This window comes from Diabrotica virgifera, chromosome 6 (genome assembly GCF_917563875.1).
Source record: "Diabrotica virgifera virgifera chromosome 6, PGI_DIABVI_V3a".
Lineage (NCBI taxonomy): Eukaryota > Metazoa > Arthropoda > Insecta > Coleoptera > Chrysomelidae > Diabrotica > Diabrotica virgifera.
The window spans coordinates 129,304,168-129,321,536 of NC_065448.1; the positions used below are offsets into that span (position 1 = coordinate 129,304,168).

The 17,369-nt window shown below is 32.1% G+C and overlaps 2 protein-coding genes across 2 annotated transcripts in view; both read left to right on the forward strand.

The window, feature by feature from the left end:
- Window positions 1-17,369, forward strand: part of LOC114339632 (glutamate receptor ionotropic, NMDA 2D-like) — a 362,257-nt gene that overhangs the window by 175,696 nt on the left and 169,192 nt on the right. The window lies entirely within an intron of this gene.
- Window positions 14,359-16,127, forward strand: LOC126886012 (uncharacterized). Its single transcript, XM_050652846.1, has 2 exons — window positions 14,359-14,959; window positions 15,017-16,127. Exons 1-2 carry the CDS (start codon window positions 14,755-14,757, stop codon window positions 15,691-15,693), a joined length of 882 nt encoding a protein of 293 aa, XP_050508803.1. The 5' UTR covers window positions 14,359-14,754; the 3' UTR covers window positions 15,694-16,127.

Genomic DNA, 17,369 nt, shown 5'->3' on the forward strand with positions numbered 1-17,369 from the left:
CCTTTTGCACTTTTTGGATGGGGGAAAAGTATTGAATTAGGGACCGTCACTGCGACCGTCATCGCTTCGACGAAATAAATTTTTGAAGTGAAAACTTCTATAGGGATGTTGTGCACTTTGTGGATATGAGTAAGTGTTAAATTAGCGACCGTCATCGAGACCATTATCGCTTCGACGAAATAAATATTTGAATTGAAAACTTCTTGAGGGACGTTTTGCACTTTATGGATGGGGAGAAATTATTAAATTACCGACCGTCATAGCTTCGACTAAATAAATTTTTGAATTAAAAATTTCTTTAGGGACGTTGTGCGATTTTTTATAGGAGAAAAAGCATTGAATTCGCAACCGTCATCGTGACTCTCATTGCGACCGTCATCACTTATATATGCTATATATTATTTGTATGTACATATATATAAATTGTATAGAAGTATTTAAATTTAAAATAAAATGTAAAACCTATTTTAGGATGGGGAAAAAGGATTTATTTCGCGACCGTCACCGCGACCGTCACCGCGACCGTCATCTCTTCGGCGAAATAAATTTTGTGCGTATCTATATTATGTGTACCTATGTATACATAAATTGTATAGAAGTATTTAAATTTAAAATAAATGTAAAACCTACTTTTGGATGGGGAAAAAGGAATTATTTCGCGACCGTCATCTCTTCGGAGACATAAATTTTGGACGTATATGTATTGAAGTAAAATCTTCTTTAGGGAGGTTGTACACTTTTTTAATGGGAAAAAGTATTAAATTGGCGACCGTCTTCGCGACCGTCATCGCTTCGAAGAAATAAATTTTTGAAGTGAAAACTTCGTTAGGGACGTTGTGCACTTTTTAGATGGGGAAAAAGTATTGAATTAGTGACCGTCATCGCTTCGGCGAAATAAATTTTTAAAGTGAAAACTTCTTTTGGGGACGTTGTGTAATTTTTGGATTAGAAAAAGTAATAAATTAGGGACCGTCATCGCTTCGACGAAATAAACATTTGAAGTGAAAACTTCCTTAGGGACGTTGTGCACTTTTGGATGGAAAAAAGTAATAAATTAGAGACCGTCTTCGACGAAATAAATTTTTGAAATGAAAATTTCTTTAGGAACTTTGTTCAATTTTTGGATGGGGGAAAGTATTGAATTAGGTACCGTCACCGCTTCGACTAAATAAATTTTTGAATTGAAAACTTCTGTAGGGATGTTGTGCACTTTTTGGATGGGAAAAAGTATTAAATTAGCGACCGTCATCACGACCGTCATCGCTTCGACGAAATAAATATTTGAAGTGAAAACTTCTTGAAAGACGGCTGTGCACTTTTTGGATGGGAAAAAATATTAAATTAGCGACCGTCGTCGCTTCGACGATATAAATTTTTGAAGTGAAAATTTCTTTAGGGGCCTTTTGCACTTTTTGGATGGGGGAAAAGTATTGAATTAGGGACCGTCACTGCGACCGTCATCGCTTCGACGAAATAAATTTTTGAAGTGAAAACTTCTATAGGGATGTTGTGCACTTTGTGGATATGAGTAAGTGTTAAATTAGCGACCGTCATCGAGACCATTATCGCTTCGACGAAATAAATATTTGAATTGAAAACTTCTTGAGGGACGTTTTGCACTTTATGGATGGGGAGAAATTATTAAATTACCGACCGTCATAGCTTCGACTAAATAAATTTTTGAATTAAAAATTTCTTTAGGGACGTTGTGCACTTTTTGGATGGGGGAAAAGTATTGAATTAGGGACCGTCACCGCAACCGTCATCGCTTCGACGAAATAAATTTTTGAAGTGAAAATTTCTTTAAGGACGTTTGTGGACTTTTTGGATTGGAGAAAGTATTAAATTAGCGACCGTCATCGAGACGGTTTTCATGGACTGAAAACTTCTTGAGGGACCTTGTGCGCTTTATGGATGGGGAAAAATAATTAAATTACCGACCGTCATCGCTTCGACGAAATATATTTTTGAATTAAAAATTTCTTTAGGGACGTTGTGCACTTCTTGGATGGGAAAAAAGTATTGAATTTGCCTCCGTCATTACTTCGCTGTAATAAATTTTGTACGTATATAAATTATGTGCATGTATACATAAATATTTTTTTTTAACTAAGTGAATGGCACTGGCGTAGCCAAAAGGCCAGTCATGTTTTCTTATAGTTTTATCAACCATTGCTTACTTATACTTACATTTATATACGTGGTACATTGAGTAACAATAATTTGTATACAATACAATATTGGTATGTTATTAAATGCCTAATGATTTTGTTTGCATATTTTTATTATTATTTTTTTATGTATTTTTTTCTGTTTTTTTTTGGTTTTTTTTATTTTTTTATTTCTGATCTTTTTATTAGGATTTATGTATTTTTTTATTGTTTTGTTTTTTTTATATTATTATTATTTTTTTTTATTTTTTAGTACATATTTTATTTTGTTGTTTGTCTTTTTTATTTATTTTTTTAATTATTTTTTCGGTTTAGGCTTACAATGAAAAAAATTTTTTTTGTCTGTCGCAATACTGCTTACAATGTAATGTTAGTAGATTTTACATACTGATATATAATATTATAAATACTATTATCCTCTAATGTCAATAGATTTGAAACATTTATTGGAAATTTCATATTGTAAGATATTAAATTTTGATAAAGCTTGTCAATTTCTATTTTTTTTTTTAAGGACATTCTAAAATAATATGTTGTAAATCGGCAATTTCATCACAAAGACATTTATTATTATCTAACAAACCTATTTTACATTTATACACGGGAAATAAGGCATGATTACAGCGCATTCGACTTATAATCCGAATAATTGAACGATTACATATATTCTCAAACCATGGTTTGTCCCTTATTTTTGGTTGTATATTCTTAAAAAACTGCCCCTTCTCTCCTTATTCATATTTTAGCTACCAATTTTCCTTTAGTTCCTTTCGAAAAATTGGAATAAAGTCAGACTCTGGTATTTTTGATCCGAGTATTCTTCCATTTTTCGCACCATTTTTTGCTAAAGAATCCACTTCTTCATTTTCTTATATACCTGAATGGGCTTTGATCCATGAAATATAAATTTGTTTTCCCATTCTTAATACATTGTGATACAATTCCAAAATATCAAGAAGTATATAATTTAAATTAGGATTTAAACAAAGGTTTTTAAGTTTTTCTACAGAACTTTTAGAGTCTGTGAATATAACAAATTTATCATCTTCTTGTTCTAAACACATAATACTAATTGCTAGTTTTATGGCAATAAGCTCTGCACTGAAAATTGACAACATTTCTGGTAGTTTGTATATTAACTTAATATTTTTAGAAGGGTAATAAACGGCACATCCAACTCCATGTTCCGATTTCGATCCATCAGTATAAATTTTTCCATACTCCTTCCACTTAACTGTACATTCCCGATAATGTTCTTTTTGTATAATATCACTGTTTTGACACAAGTATCTAACATTAATATGAGTCTTTACTGGATATAGAAACATTTCATAGGGATAATTCCATAAAGGGATACCATTGGATTGATAAAGTTGTTCATATCTGTGTACATTGGTAATAAAACTTTCAACTAATAACGGTGTTTTTTTCTTCTTCCAATATTTAGATGTCAAAACCATACTGGCTAAACTGGATATTTTAGCCAACACCTTAGATTTCTGAGAACTTAACTTTAATACGAATTTGTCAGACAAAAATCTTCTACGCAGGTTCAGTGGTGGTTCACATGTTTCAGCTTCCATGACGTCTATAGGCGTACTTCCCAAGTATCCAATACTGAGTCGAAGACATTTGTTTTTTATTTGATCTATTTTTTAAGATTAGATTCCGCTGCTGAATGGTAAAATAAAGAACCATAATCTAAAATAGATCTGACAAGTGTTTTATAAAACAGTAACATTATTTTTGGATCCCCTCCCCAGGAGGAATGACTGAAAGTTTTTAATAAATTTACACTATTTTCTGTTCTTTTGATTACATAATTTATGTGTTCTTTCCAATTTAATTTACAATCTAAAATTACTCCTAAAAATTTAGTAGAAGATTTGTAAGGAAATACATATTTTGATAACTTTATTTGAGAAGGACAACGAAATCTTTTTCTTGTAAAAGTAACTAATACTGATTTTTCTTCGGAAATTGATAAGCCATTATTGAAAGTCCAATTGTCTAAATTTTTTACTGCATAATTAAGTTGCTTATGGCCTATTTCAATGGATTTGTGACGAGTGTAAATAACAATATCATCGGCATATTGCAAAATAGATACATTTTGTGGGATGTCAACAATTAAATCACTTGAGTAAATTAAATATAATATAGGACTTAATATACCATCTTGTGGCAGCCCCATAGATGTTTGTCTGCATTCAGAGAATGCGTTATTTTCTCTGAAAAATAGATTTCTGTTATTGTATAGAATATATACGTGTTTAGCTAGACTTTGAGGAATTCCCATTTGACACATTTTTAAATATAATATATCTAATTTTACGTTGTCATATGCCCCTTTTATGTCTAAAAATAAAGCTGATGTTGACTGGTCATTGGAAAGTGATAGTTGAATATCTGTAACAATATTGGTCAGGTTTTCATATGCCGATTTTTTTTTTCGAAACCCAAATTGAGAACTATGAATAAGGTTATTAGATTCTAAAAGAAATTCAAGTCGTGATTTTATCATTCTTTCATATGTTTTTAAAACACATGATGATAAAGAAATGGCCCTATATGACGATGCTTGATTTTTTGGTTTTCCTGGCTTAAGTATGGGAACTAAAATATAGTTTTTCCAGGCCCGTCCCTAGGGATTTTGCCGCCCTGGTCAAGGTCGGCGACCGCCGCCCCCTTGGTAGACCGAAAAACTCAAAAATTTCACCATGGCTCTTAATTTGCTGAAATCTATCACATAATGCATTAACGGTTGTGTCTATAATTTTTAAATAAAAGTCAACTTTATATCGTGTCTCTAGATCTAGGTCCATACTTTCATCTTCAGCCTCATAGCCAAATTGTCTTTTCACTTTTCTCTTTTTTGCTATTACTGTGCCTCCGATTTTCGGGTTCTCAATTTCTAACTTGCGTCTATCAAATAGCCCTGGAATTTTAAATCACTTCCGAGAGACTTGATACTGAAAGCTTGATGTACTCCCATATCAATACATATCCCATACCAGTGATTTGCTAACTACGTTGATGTGAAGTAAAATGTCATGCCATATTACCACCGAGCAAAGAAAAGTCAAATCACAGATTTGATTTGCCAAACAGCTTGCCTCATGAGCAATCATTTTATCGTTGATTTTATTGACAGTGATTTCTATAAGAGCATCGTAGATTTCTTCAATTTGGTATCTCATGGGAGTAATTGCATCAATTCTACTTTCCCATCTAGTTTCGGACAAAGATTACAATGTTAGGCTAGAAATATGATTTTTAGTATAGCCCAACGATGAATAGATGCTGAGAAAAAGTTGTAAATTTTTGTCACTAAGGAAAAGAAAGAAACTGCACAGTGTGAGGCTTTAGCAGCATCGTTCACGACTAAGTTAAGTGAATGGCTAGAACATGGGACAAAAAATGCTCTAGGACTCATTTTCAAAATTCTGTTTTGAACTCCCAAGTTCTTCCCTTTCATGTTTGACCCATTATCATACTCTTGTCATCTCAAATCTTCCAAAGGTATTCCCAGTTCATTCAGTTTTTGCAAAATAACTTCTGTTAAGTCCCAAGCCAGTGGATTCCAGTACAGGCACAAATCCAAGGAAATGTTCTGCACTTTTAACACTTCGTGAACAGGTACCTAAATCGACAAAACGTGCAACAATAGTCATCTGTTCCACCCCAGAAATATAAGGTGTACAATCTAAAATAATTGAGGTGGTTAGAAGTAAAAGGGTTTAAGTGCACTTTTCTAAAAATATGCTCGAAATACAGATTCGCTTATTTAAAAATGGATTTATAACTTGGTGGTAAAAGGATTCAAGCATATTTCGCCCTACAGTCGTCAGCTATCGCCATTACATTTATCTTAATGAAAACAATTGCATTTTGCATTGGTAGTAAACGGGTTTAAGTGCGCTGGAACCATTTTACAACAAAACTATTTTTATAGTATTCTGTAAAAACAAGTAGCAGTAAACAGGTTTAAGCACGCTTGAATCATTTTACCACAAAACTATTTTTAGTATTCTGTAAAAACCTCATGTTAATGCAGGATTACTTTTGCTTTAGGAAGAATTTAAAAAGTTGTGACTGGCTGAATGGCAAAAGCCTGTGCCAAAAAAAAACAAAAAAATGCAGGATTAATTTCAAGTAAATAAATATTATATTTGTACCGAATTTCGAAGACTAATTATGCAAAAATATTATGCAACGTGCCAGTTGTAACTACACTGTGGATAACTGCTGTAATACAAGCTGGAATGAAAATGATTAGTACTTACGTAATAGTTAAAATCAGCACTTGAACCGTTTTAAGAGTAACATTTATCAATACCATGTACCGATTCAAGTACATTTTCTTAGTATTTTAGAATTTATAAAACTCAACAACTTTTAAGCTTATTATCTAAGAACTCTCAAAACTGCACTTAAACCCATTTACGTCAGACCCTCTCAATTATGCTATAATACTTTGCTGATTGCAAAAAGTTTAAAATTTTATTTTTGATTTGGTCATGGAGGAGCTGAATAATTTCGTTTTGAATACGTTTTCCCAAGTAGTGATGCTGCTTGTTACTACCATTCGTTGTTTTGCTAATGTGCTCTTGTAAGACAGAATCAAATTTTCCAAAGAGATCAACAAGCTTTAAAAAATTACCATTGTTACGAAATTTTTTATCAGAATCGCCCCTCACTATTCTGATCCCACTATTCTTAAGCGAGGAAGAAGAAGGCGGTGTTGTCAATTTGAAGCTTGTAATTGTTATTGTTTCGCTTAGGTATTTAATTCTCGTTTTTACAGTTGCATTTTTTCCGCTCTTTCTTTTTCTGTTCCGTTGATAATATTAAGAACGAATTTATATTTCTTCAATTTCAAAAATTGGCTGTCCTCTAAAATTTACCGCCCCTAAATTTGCCGCCCTGGGCAGCCGCCCAGTTCGCCCACCCCTGGGGCCGGGCCTGAGTTTTTCCATTGTGAATGTATGTCGATTTTATTTAACCAAATATCGTTTAGTAGATTTAGAAGCAAAATTTTTCCTGGTTTAGAAAGATTAAACAACATAGAATAATGCATATTATCAAAACCTGGGGCTGTATTGGCAGACTTTTTAAATGCCGTATCTAATTCCTGTTTTGAAAACTGATTGGTGAGATAATTGACACTACTATGGTGTTCTGTCACCCCTGGACAGTCAAGAAAGATTGAATCAGGTGATACATATGGAGGAGTTAAAATGTTATGAAATTCCGCTCGCCATTCTTCTTGATCTGATTGAGTTTGATTAGAGATTTTGCGATTTTTAAAGTTATTTACCTTTTTCCATATGGTCTTAAGGGGTACTGATCTATTAAGAGATTTACAATAATTTATCCAGCTATCTTTTTTAGTTTGTTTAAAAGTTTTTTTTTTGCTATAGCATCAGTTCTTTTATATTCTAACAAATTATCTAATGTGGGATTATTCATATATTTATGAAAACTATTTTTTCGTTTCTGTACTAAATACTGGCATTTTTCATTCCACCATTGTTTATTTTTATTTGAACATTGATTGGATTTAAATTTAGGTACAGAAAAGTTTGCTGTGGTTTCTACAATTTGTATAAAAGAATTGTAATCACCAACTTCTGTTTTACTAAACTGTTCATGGGACTCCATATAATATAGATCCCAGTTAGCCTTTTTAATATTCCATTTTCTACAAGATAATGATTTATTAATTTTGGGAGACATATATATTTGTGTAATGCATGGAATATGATCAGACCCGTAAAGATCCTTTAATGTTTGCCAATGTAGTAAATGTTTTATACAAGGAGAACAAATTGTCAAATCGATAGCTGACTGAGTTTGTAAATAATTTCCTATACATAAATAATAGCATAGGGCATACGCATCGTGTATATGATATAGGTATAGCACTTCTTTTTGGACGGGGAAAAAGCATTGAGCTCGTAATTTATATACTATAAGAAGTTTTCACTTCTGTCGGCACTTCCACGAGTGCCTTCAATTTTTTTTAAATGAGAATATGGGCCGTATGCTAGTTCATTTGAAAGGTTATGAAATTCTCTATTCAGTAATATAAACATTAATATAAAGTGATGTTAGTTTTTTTAATTAAATTAGCTATTGACACAAAAAGAAGAATGTATGTAATTTATTCAATTCATTATACATTTACCGCTGTCAGAAAATAGAAAATAATGTATATTTCACAAATAAACATTTTTTACATTATCAAAAAGAAAAGTGTTAGTCAGTGTCACTAATTTTCAATGTTTACTCTGATGAAATCATGGAAAGAGCTTCGAGCGAGAAATAGCATGAATAAAGGTCAATGAAACACCGATTAACAACATTGGACATGGTAACGAGAATTTTATATTTACATGAGTGTACAGCAGCCTAAACATAAAAAAAAACTAAATATACAGTATGTCCCTGTTAGTCGTGTCCATATGGAAAACTTTTTTATTATTAATTTTACGAAAAAAAGTTATTCTTCATAAAAAGCTGTGCATGGTCCAAAACCTAAGATTTAACCATCAAATATCAATTTTTTTAATATTATACGAGGTATGTCAAAAAGTTCGAATTTCGAGAAAAGTAGCTTTATTTTTCACAGTATTGAAAATTGCTATTATGAAAAGTTGTTTGGAATTAAAAACTATATTCCAGTATGAAATTACATCCTTCTAATTGATTTTTTTGTAAAATGGTTACTACCAAGGCGTGTTATTTTTTGGAGTTCAAAGAGCTTTTGAGAACTAGGTGCACCGGAGGTCAGTTCCGATAGCGTATTCTTGTTCAGCGACCCCAAAAACCCCCGACTAGTCGGTTTGCGTCTATTTGGTGCCGAGATCCCTCGTAAGTTCAGATGATGTGCCTTAGCAGTGAACCTGAGCACCAGGTGCTCCGGTGATCGGTTTTGATATTCATTTTCAGCGATACCAAAAACCCATAAGTAAACAAAATGTTTATGCACTTTTGGATGCATTATATGCACTTTAAAATGCAACCACCCATTTCCATACATCTTTCTATATGGCAGGGGAGCAAATTATGTGAAATTTGCAGTCACTCGAGTGTTTTGGGGACCTACTGGGTTGTGATTGTTAGGTCCTACAACCAAAAAGAGTTAAGTAAAATTTTTCCATTTTAGTGAGGACTTTTCACTTTTTAATTAAATTTTTCATTTCCAGTAATCGTTTCTTCCGATTATAGCGCCATCTATCCATAATTCGAAAAAATATCTCAAATTAAAGTTGCTTATTTTTACGTAAAGAATCTAAATCTGCAATAAAAATTGGGAGTCTCATTAAGGATTTTAAAGTAACCCCCACCCCACCTCCGTGGAGTGTCGTGTTTGGTATCATTCGATAGATTTTTCAAAAATATTGTTTTCACCCAATTTTGAAAAAATGTGAAAACTTTGAATTATCCATGTCCGTCTGTCCGTCTGTCTGTAATCACAACTCTTCCGTCAATATACCAGCTAGCATGACAAATGAGGTGTCAAATGAAAGCTTATAATCCAAGGATGGTACTAAATGTGAGATATTTGAACTAGGCTGTCTGTACATCGGTCCGTCCGACCGTGAATATAACTCCTCCGTCATTATACCAGGTAGAATGACAAATGAGGTGTCAACTGAAAGCATATAATCCAAGGATGGTACTAAATGTGAGATATTTGACCTAGGCTGTCTGTTCGTCGGTCCGTCCGACCGCAAATATAACTCCTCCGTCATTATACCAGGTAGAATGACAAATGAGGTGTCAAATGAAAGCTTGTAATGCAAGGATGGTACTAAATGTGAGAAATTTGACCTAGGCTGTCTGTCCGTCCGACTGCGAAAATAACTCCTGCGTCACTATACCAGGTAGAATAACAATTGAGGTGTCGAATGAAAGTTTATAATCCAAGGATGGTACTAAATGTGCGAAATTTGACCTAGGCCTTCCGGTTTTAGAAATACGACCAGAAGTACTGTTTTAAAGTCACCGGAATAGTACACGTGATATATTATTCGACGCTACTTCGCAAGAAGAGAACAAATATATACTTCCGGTTTCATGACTGTCTGTTCATTTGTCTTTCCGTCCGCGAATACAACTCCTCCATTATTAATACAGATAAAATGACAAATGAGGTGTCGAATGAAAGCTTATAACCCAAGGATGGTATTAAAGATGAGAAATTTGACATGAACAGTATGCACAAACTGTTCTTAAGTCACCAAAATAGTATAAGCGATATATCATTCGACGTGCCTTAGCAAGATAAGAAAAAATTTTGGTTTTGGTTTTTATATCATTTCCGGTTAAAAAGTTCTAATCAGAAGTGCCGTTATAGTCGCAGAAATAGTACATGTAACACATCAATCGAAGCGTATTGAAAAGGTGAATTTTAATCGTTAGTTCCTGTTTTGAAGTTATTTCTGTTTAAACAATGATGATCCAAAGTTTAGTCAAAATGACTCAAAATTAGTAAAATCGTATATCGATCGACACAAAGTTACACGAAGCGTTCAAATATCGACTTCCAGTTCTACTTTCGATTACTTTGGGTGAAAACCTAGGACTTACGAAGTCCAATTACTTGTTTTGAAAGTGTATTTTGTTGTTTTTCGATCTGATGTTTATTTTGCGAAATATCGCGGGTTCGTATTTAAAATTTTAAATTTACCCCCAGCCCTCTCCGTGGGGTGACGTGGGGAAAAATATTGAAGACGTATTTTTTAGTTTTTCGATCTGAAGTTCATTTTGCGAAATATTCGCTTTTTTTGTGAAACTTTGTGACTCACCATTTCCTTACGCCCCTCTCAAATCATCAGATTTTTTAAATATACACTCTTTTGCATGTACTTAACTCACTTTATCTTAATCTGACAATTTCGAGTATTGTTAAGGATAGATTTTTTTCGAGCCCCCCTTAACGAACTTCCCTGTATTAATAGCCAATATATAGTAGAGGTACATCTGCAGGGTACCAGGTTTCTCCCCATATGATAATCTGACGCGCTCGAGTAACTGCAAAAATCCCAGCTGGGGCTCCCCTACCAATAGTAAACCTTGTTCCTGACATCATCCTGAACACAATGCAAAATTTGCAAGTCTCTAGGTGCTGTATCTAAAAATAAATGTATTTTTTGCTAAATGTCCTGGTCTAACGGCTATGAGTTTCCCCCTACTACAAACATTCTGTAAGAAATAACGGAAAAATAATTCGCACTAGTTGTTTATTACTTTTTCAAATTATTTTTTATTTCAACAAACTTATGTCTTATTTATTTCTTTAGATATCAAAATTATACAAACAAATTACTTCCTCTTATATAGCATGTCTTATTAGGGGTAAAAAAACGTCGCAAAAATATTTCAGTTCAATTTCGTGTGAATATAAGTTAATAAATGAACCTTAGAAACATTATTTGTGCAACCTAAAAGCTTTACGTTTCATTTTTAAATGAATTGGATAATAAATTAAAATCACACAGTTTGTCGCAAACCTTTCCATCCCTTTGATCCATAAAGTTAGTCGGCAAACATTTAAAATTTGTGACGCCGTCAGCTGACTGACATTTTTTGCTCAGCTTTTAGATCTAATTTACGATATAAACTTTTCTGCCATTTTTAAAATAAAATGATGAACGCGACGTTGCCAAACCTTTTCTACAGTTAATTTATCCCACATAAACGTTATCAATAGTAGCATACGGTCGAGTGTTTGAACATTATTAATGGATTTTTTCATTTTTATTTTAAATATATTTTGAGAAATGTCTAAGCATAAATTCTGTTAAGAGGCCTGTGTACCAGCCATAAAAATGAGTAAACGGGGCATAAAAATGAAGGAAAACGGCTTAACTGAAATAAATAAAATTTTGGGTTTTGCTTCAAAAAAAAAGGCTTTTTATCGCTCTGTTTTTATATTTTTGAAAAACCAAAATTTTTTTTTTGTTAATTTGAAAATGATACGTTTATTTAAAAAAATGCAGCAGTGCGGCGTTTAATATGATTTTTCTTAATATATGAACTAATAATGTATTCAATAAAAATGAATGTAAGTCCTACATTCCATGCTTCAAAATTTTCAAAAAAATAATGACCAAATCAGAAGACGCTCGAACTTTCCAGCGGATCTGACAACGTCGATGTGAGGGAGCCGCCGTTAGCGGCACTGTCTGGCTAATGTTTTTGATGTTAGAAAAGGATATTGCAGTTTGATTATAATTATCGTCTGGCGCGTGCCACCAAATTACGTTCGTCGATTACAGAGTTGGCTGTCGGGATTTTTAGTTTTTTCGTATATTGTGTTAGTTGTTGTGTTCTTTTTAATTATATTAATTAATAATTTTCTGTTGTTCATTGTGTGAGACTAAGTGTAAAAAGTAGTGTGAAAAACAGTTTTAATTATAGTTTGCTTTACAAAAGAAGACCATGGGTCGCGTAAGAAGAGACGAGAGAAACAAAAAGAATAAACGATTATGTGTATCGACGGTTAGAAAAAGTGTACGAAAAAGATGCAAGGCGATAGCTAGGTAAGTTGTAATAACTTTATCATCTCGAACTTTATTGTTGATGTAATAAAACGTAGTAAGAACGTATTTGTTATTTATGGCACCTGTACACTAATTATAAAAAGTTAAATTAGTTATAATAATAATGAAACATTATAATTAGCTATTTCTTGAAAGGCAACTTAAAATTGAATGAAATTTTTAGATTAAGAAAATCAAAAAAATTGGCTGATTCTTCTAATTGCCATAGTACTAACATAACACCAGCATTGGATTCAGGGAATTCTCCTAGTACATCTGAAATGTAAGTATAAATAATAATGATAAGGGATAAATATGTAATTATAGTAGTCTTTTTAAATAACATATGTAATATACGATCGTATACGGAATTATAACGAAAGATTGCGACCGATTTTATTTGATAAATTATATAGGTTGTTCCACAATCATACGAATAGTATAGAACGTAGCAGTTGAATAATCAACTCGAATAGAAAAATGAGTTGGTAGTAATACTTTAGAAAAAAATAGGTATTTTTATAGTGAATAATATTGATTAGTGTTAAAAAATACTACCGAAGATAACATAAAAACTCCATGAGAAACATATGTCATCTATATCTTAAAAAGTGTATGTGAATAAGATCAACTAGATTTTTGACAAAAAACAAGTAAAAATTATAACCAAAAAAACAACTAAAAATATGTCAAACAAACGACAATTGTAAAATTTATTTTGCAAAAAGCTGATATTTTAAGACGAATTTTATAATTTTTTTAGTATTTTCAATTTTTAACTTTCTATATATTTTTACCATTCTATAACTTTATTACTTGAAAACGAACGTAGGTTACATAGAACATTTACAAAGCTGTGGTTTTAATACCTACGTAAAATGGAAAAGCATCAGATAGCATAAATCGTTTTAAATATTTTTTAATTGTATCGTCTTCTTTTTATGAATTGAAATTGGAAACGAACTAAACTTTAACCTTCTCACAATTTTTTTTATAAGTAAATAGGCACTGTGATCGGTAAAAATGTATAGCTTGTAAATGAGCACACTAATAGATTTTATGATCAATACGAATATTTTTTAGAGCTAACAAAGAAAATATGGACCGTGAAACTTATTCCACTAGTGACGCAATTTTTCAGGAGTAAGTGAAATTATTTAGAATAATAATATAATTAACTTAATTGTATTTAAACTGCAGGGTAACAATTGTACGAAACTTGTTCATTGTGACTCTAATTTATCTGCCACACGTTTATTTAGACTTGATTTTAGGAAAACATTCGGTCAAGGAAGACGCTTAATTAATATCGAATATTTTTTTGAGCATATTTTAAATGGAGAAAAACATAAGCCATTTGATTGTTCAATTATCGATATGAAGCTGGTTGGCGAAAAAAGAACTGGCCTTTTCTCGGAATTTTACCTAAAATGCCAAATGTGCAACTGCCTAAAAACAATCACATCAGATAAAAAGTCTGAAAATAAGGTAAATATTAATTCATCCATTGTGTTGGGATCCATATCTACTGGTATTGGATATTCTCAGACATCTGAACTGGCTGCAACTCTAGATCTACCATTCATGACGTTAAAGACTTATAACAACTATCACGAACAAGTTGCAGAGTTTATTAGGGCATCAGCATGGCAAACGATGGAACTGGCAGCCGCAGAAGAAATAAAAATGGCTAAAGATGCTGGGAACGTTGACGAAAACGGCATTCCATGCATAACCGTTGTTACAGATGGAGCCTGGAGTAAAAGGTCGTATAACGTTAATTACGATGCCATGTCCGGAGTCGTAAGTAATAAGTTGTAATAAAACAGCTGCAATCTATATAACATTATTTCATACTGTTGCATTGTTAATTATTGTTTTAGGCTTGTATTATTGGATACAATACGGGTAAACTATTATTTCTTGGAGTCAGAAATAAATATTGCTCCATTTGTTCATGGCATGAGAGCAAAGAACAAGAAACTCCAACACATAGATGCTTTAAAAATTGGACGGGCAGTTCAACAGCTATGGAAACAGATATCATAGCAGAGGGTTTCAGAAATAGCCTTAATCAATATGGTATAAAATATTCTAAAATGGTTGGTGATGGTGATTCCTCTGTATATAGGAAACTGTTAGAAATAAGACCATATGGAAATTGCTTGGTGCAGAAAATTGAATGCAAAAATCATATTTTAAGAAATTTTGCCAAAAAAATACGAGAAATCAGCAGTAAGTTTTAAAATATTGTGAAATTATTAATGAAACTAATATTGTTTTTGATTTTAGGCAAGAAGAGAAGTAATTCTCAAAATAAACCTGTGCCAATAACTCTAAGAAAATGTGTTCTGTCTAGGTTTATGCGCCTCAGAAGTGCGATCACGAAAGCAACAACCTACCGAATCGGAGAAAACACAAGTTTAGAAGAAAAAGTTCAGTTGCTCCGAAATGATATAAATAATGCGCCCAGTCATGTTTTTGGAGAGCACAACCTTTGTAAAACTATAAAATATTTTAAATGCGAGGGTCAAGATACAAATATAATACCCGTTATGAAAGAATGTGGTATCTATGAAGACGTAATGAGTGCCCTTCAAAGAGTTATTGACAATGCAAGTAGTCTTATTATGAACATGGACAATAACTTGGCAGAGCACTATAACAGCGTTGTGTGTAAATTCATTGGGGGTAAAAGAATAAATTTTTCATTAAGAGGGTCATATCAGACGAGGTGCGAAGCGGCAGCACTATCGTTCAATTCGGGTGGTGAATACCATCGAATGATAAATAAAACAATGTTTGGCAATAGTCCAAAAGGCTTTTATAAAAAATTTTATTTAAAAAAGAAAAAAGAGCACGCCAAAATTAAAGCTAGAAGAACTTTGTTTCCAAAAAAAAAAAGAAATCGGCTAAACAAAACCTGCCAGATCAGGATTACGGCCCCAATGCCAACTATCTGCCCTTAAATCCAAATAGCGACGAGTATAAACAGAAGGCACAAGATTTTATAACATCTCTCGCAAAAACGCCCGGCGAAATAAAAAAAATTGAGAGAAATACGTTGGGGCAAAAGTCTAATCCTCAATGGATTCAAGAAAGATTGGTAAGGCTTACAGCTTCGAATTTTGGGCAAATTTGCAAAATGAGATCCACTACTTCGCCTATTAATACAATTAAAAATTTACTGTATGGAAACTTTTTTGGCAATAAGGCTACTCGGTATGGAAATGAAAACGAATCAAAGGCTTTGTTGGAATTTGAAAAAAAATTCAATCTAAAAGTTAACGAGAGTGGTTTCCATATCGATCAGCAATATCCATTTTTGGGTGCAAGTCCAGATGGTCTCATAGGGGACCAAGCCCTTATTGAAATTAAATGCCCTCTATCTATCAAGGAACACACACCTAGAGATGGAATTATCTCAAAAAAAATATCTTTTGCTGAACTAATAAACGGCGAACTTCATTTGAAGCGTAATCATAATTACTATTTTCAAATTCAGGGGCAATTGGCCATTACAGACCGGCAATTTGGATATTTTTTGATATGGAGTCCTCACGGTATCCTTGTAGAAAAGGTATAGTTTTTAATATAATCATTTTAGGAGTTATTATTAACATATTTCGGATATGACTAATAACAATATATTAATTTTTATAATATTTCAATTTTTTGTTTGTTATAGATCACTCGAGATGACCTATTCTGGAAAGAAACAATGTTACCAAAGTTAAAGATATTTTATAACAATTGTTTATTACCAGAGTTATTAGATCCGCTACATCCAAAGGGGATACCGATAAGGGATAAAGTCGTAACACCGTCATTTATTTAGGTTTCATTATATTACTATGTTTTAAACGTTAGACTGACTACGTCCATCAGTAAAATTGTAATCGTACAAAAAGTCACTATCATCAACTGTAAGTTTTTTGTATAAACTTTTGAAAATGTTTTCACCTGAAAATCGAAATATCAATATGTTTTTAGTATTAAGTTTACAAAAATATATAGTTTTCACCAACCATTAGTAGGTACTTAACTATTTTGAATTCCAAATTCCATTCTAATAATACAAAAATATATAGTTTTATAGGTATACCGTGTTAATTAAAATTTTGATATCCTGGTGACTGATAAAAAATGTAGACATCTAAATATATTATATTATATTTAAATTAACATTTATTGATGAATCAACACTGTAAGTGTTTTGTAAAAATCATAGCCGTGAAAATATTTCGGTTCAAAAAATCTTGGGGATTCGACTAACTATCTTTTTTATAGTATTAAAAATTTTATTTTTTTAAAAACTCAAAGTTTAAATTTTCTTACTTTACATTACAAATATCACATATATTTATTACCTAAAAAGAAAAATTAGACAGTCAATACAAGTTTTTATAAAAGCTCCTATCAAGAAAAAATATAAAAATTTTCCCTAAAAAATACAATTACATTTGGGTATGTATTACAATTTTTGCTTTTTTTTTCAAAGACATTTCACTTATCATACATTATTTTTGATGACAAAATAATGTAGATATTTGTAGGCGAAGAAACTCAAACTACTGGCGTTCAAAATAAACTAATAACACACAAAACAACCTTTATTATATTTTAGTATATTTTTAAGTAACAA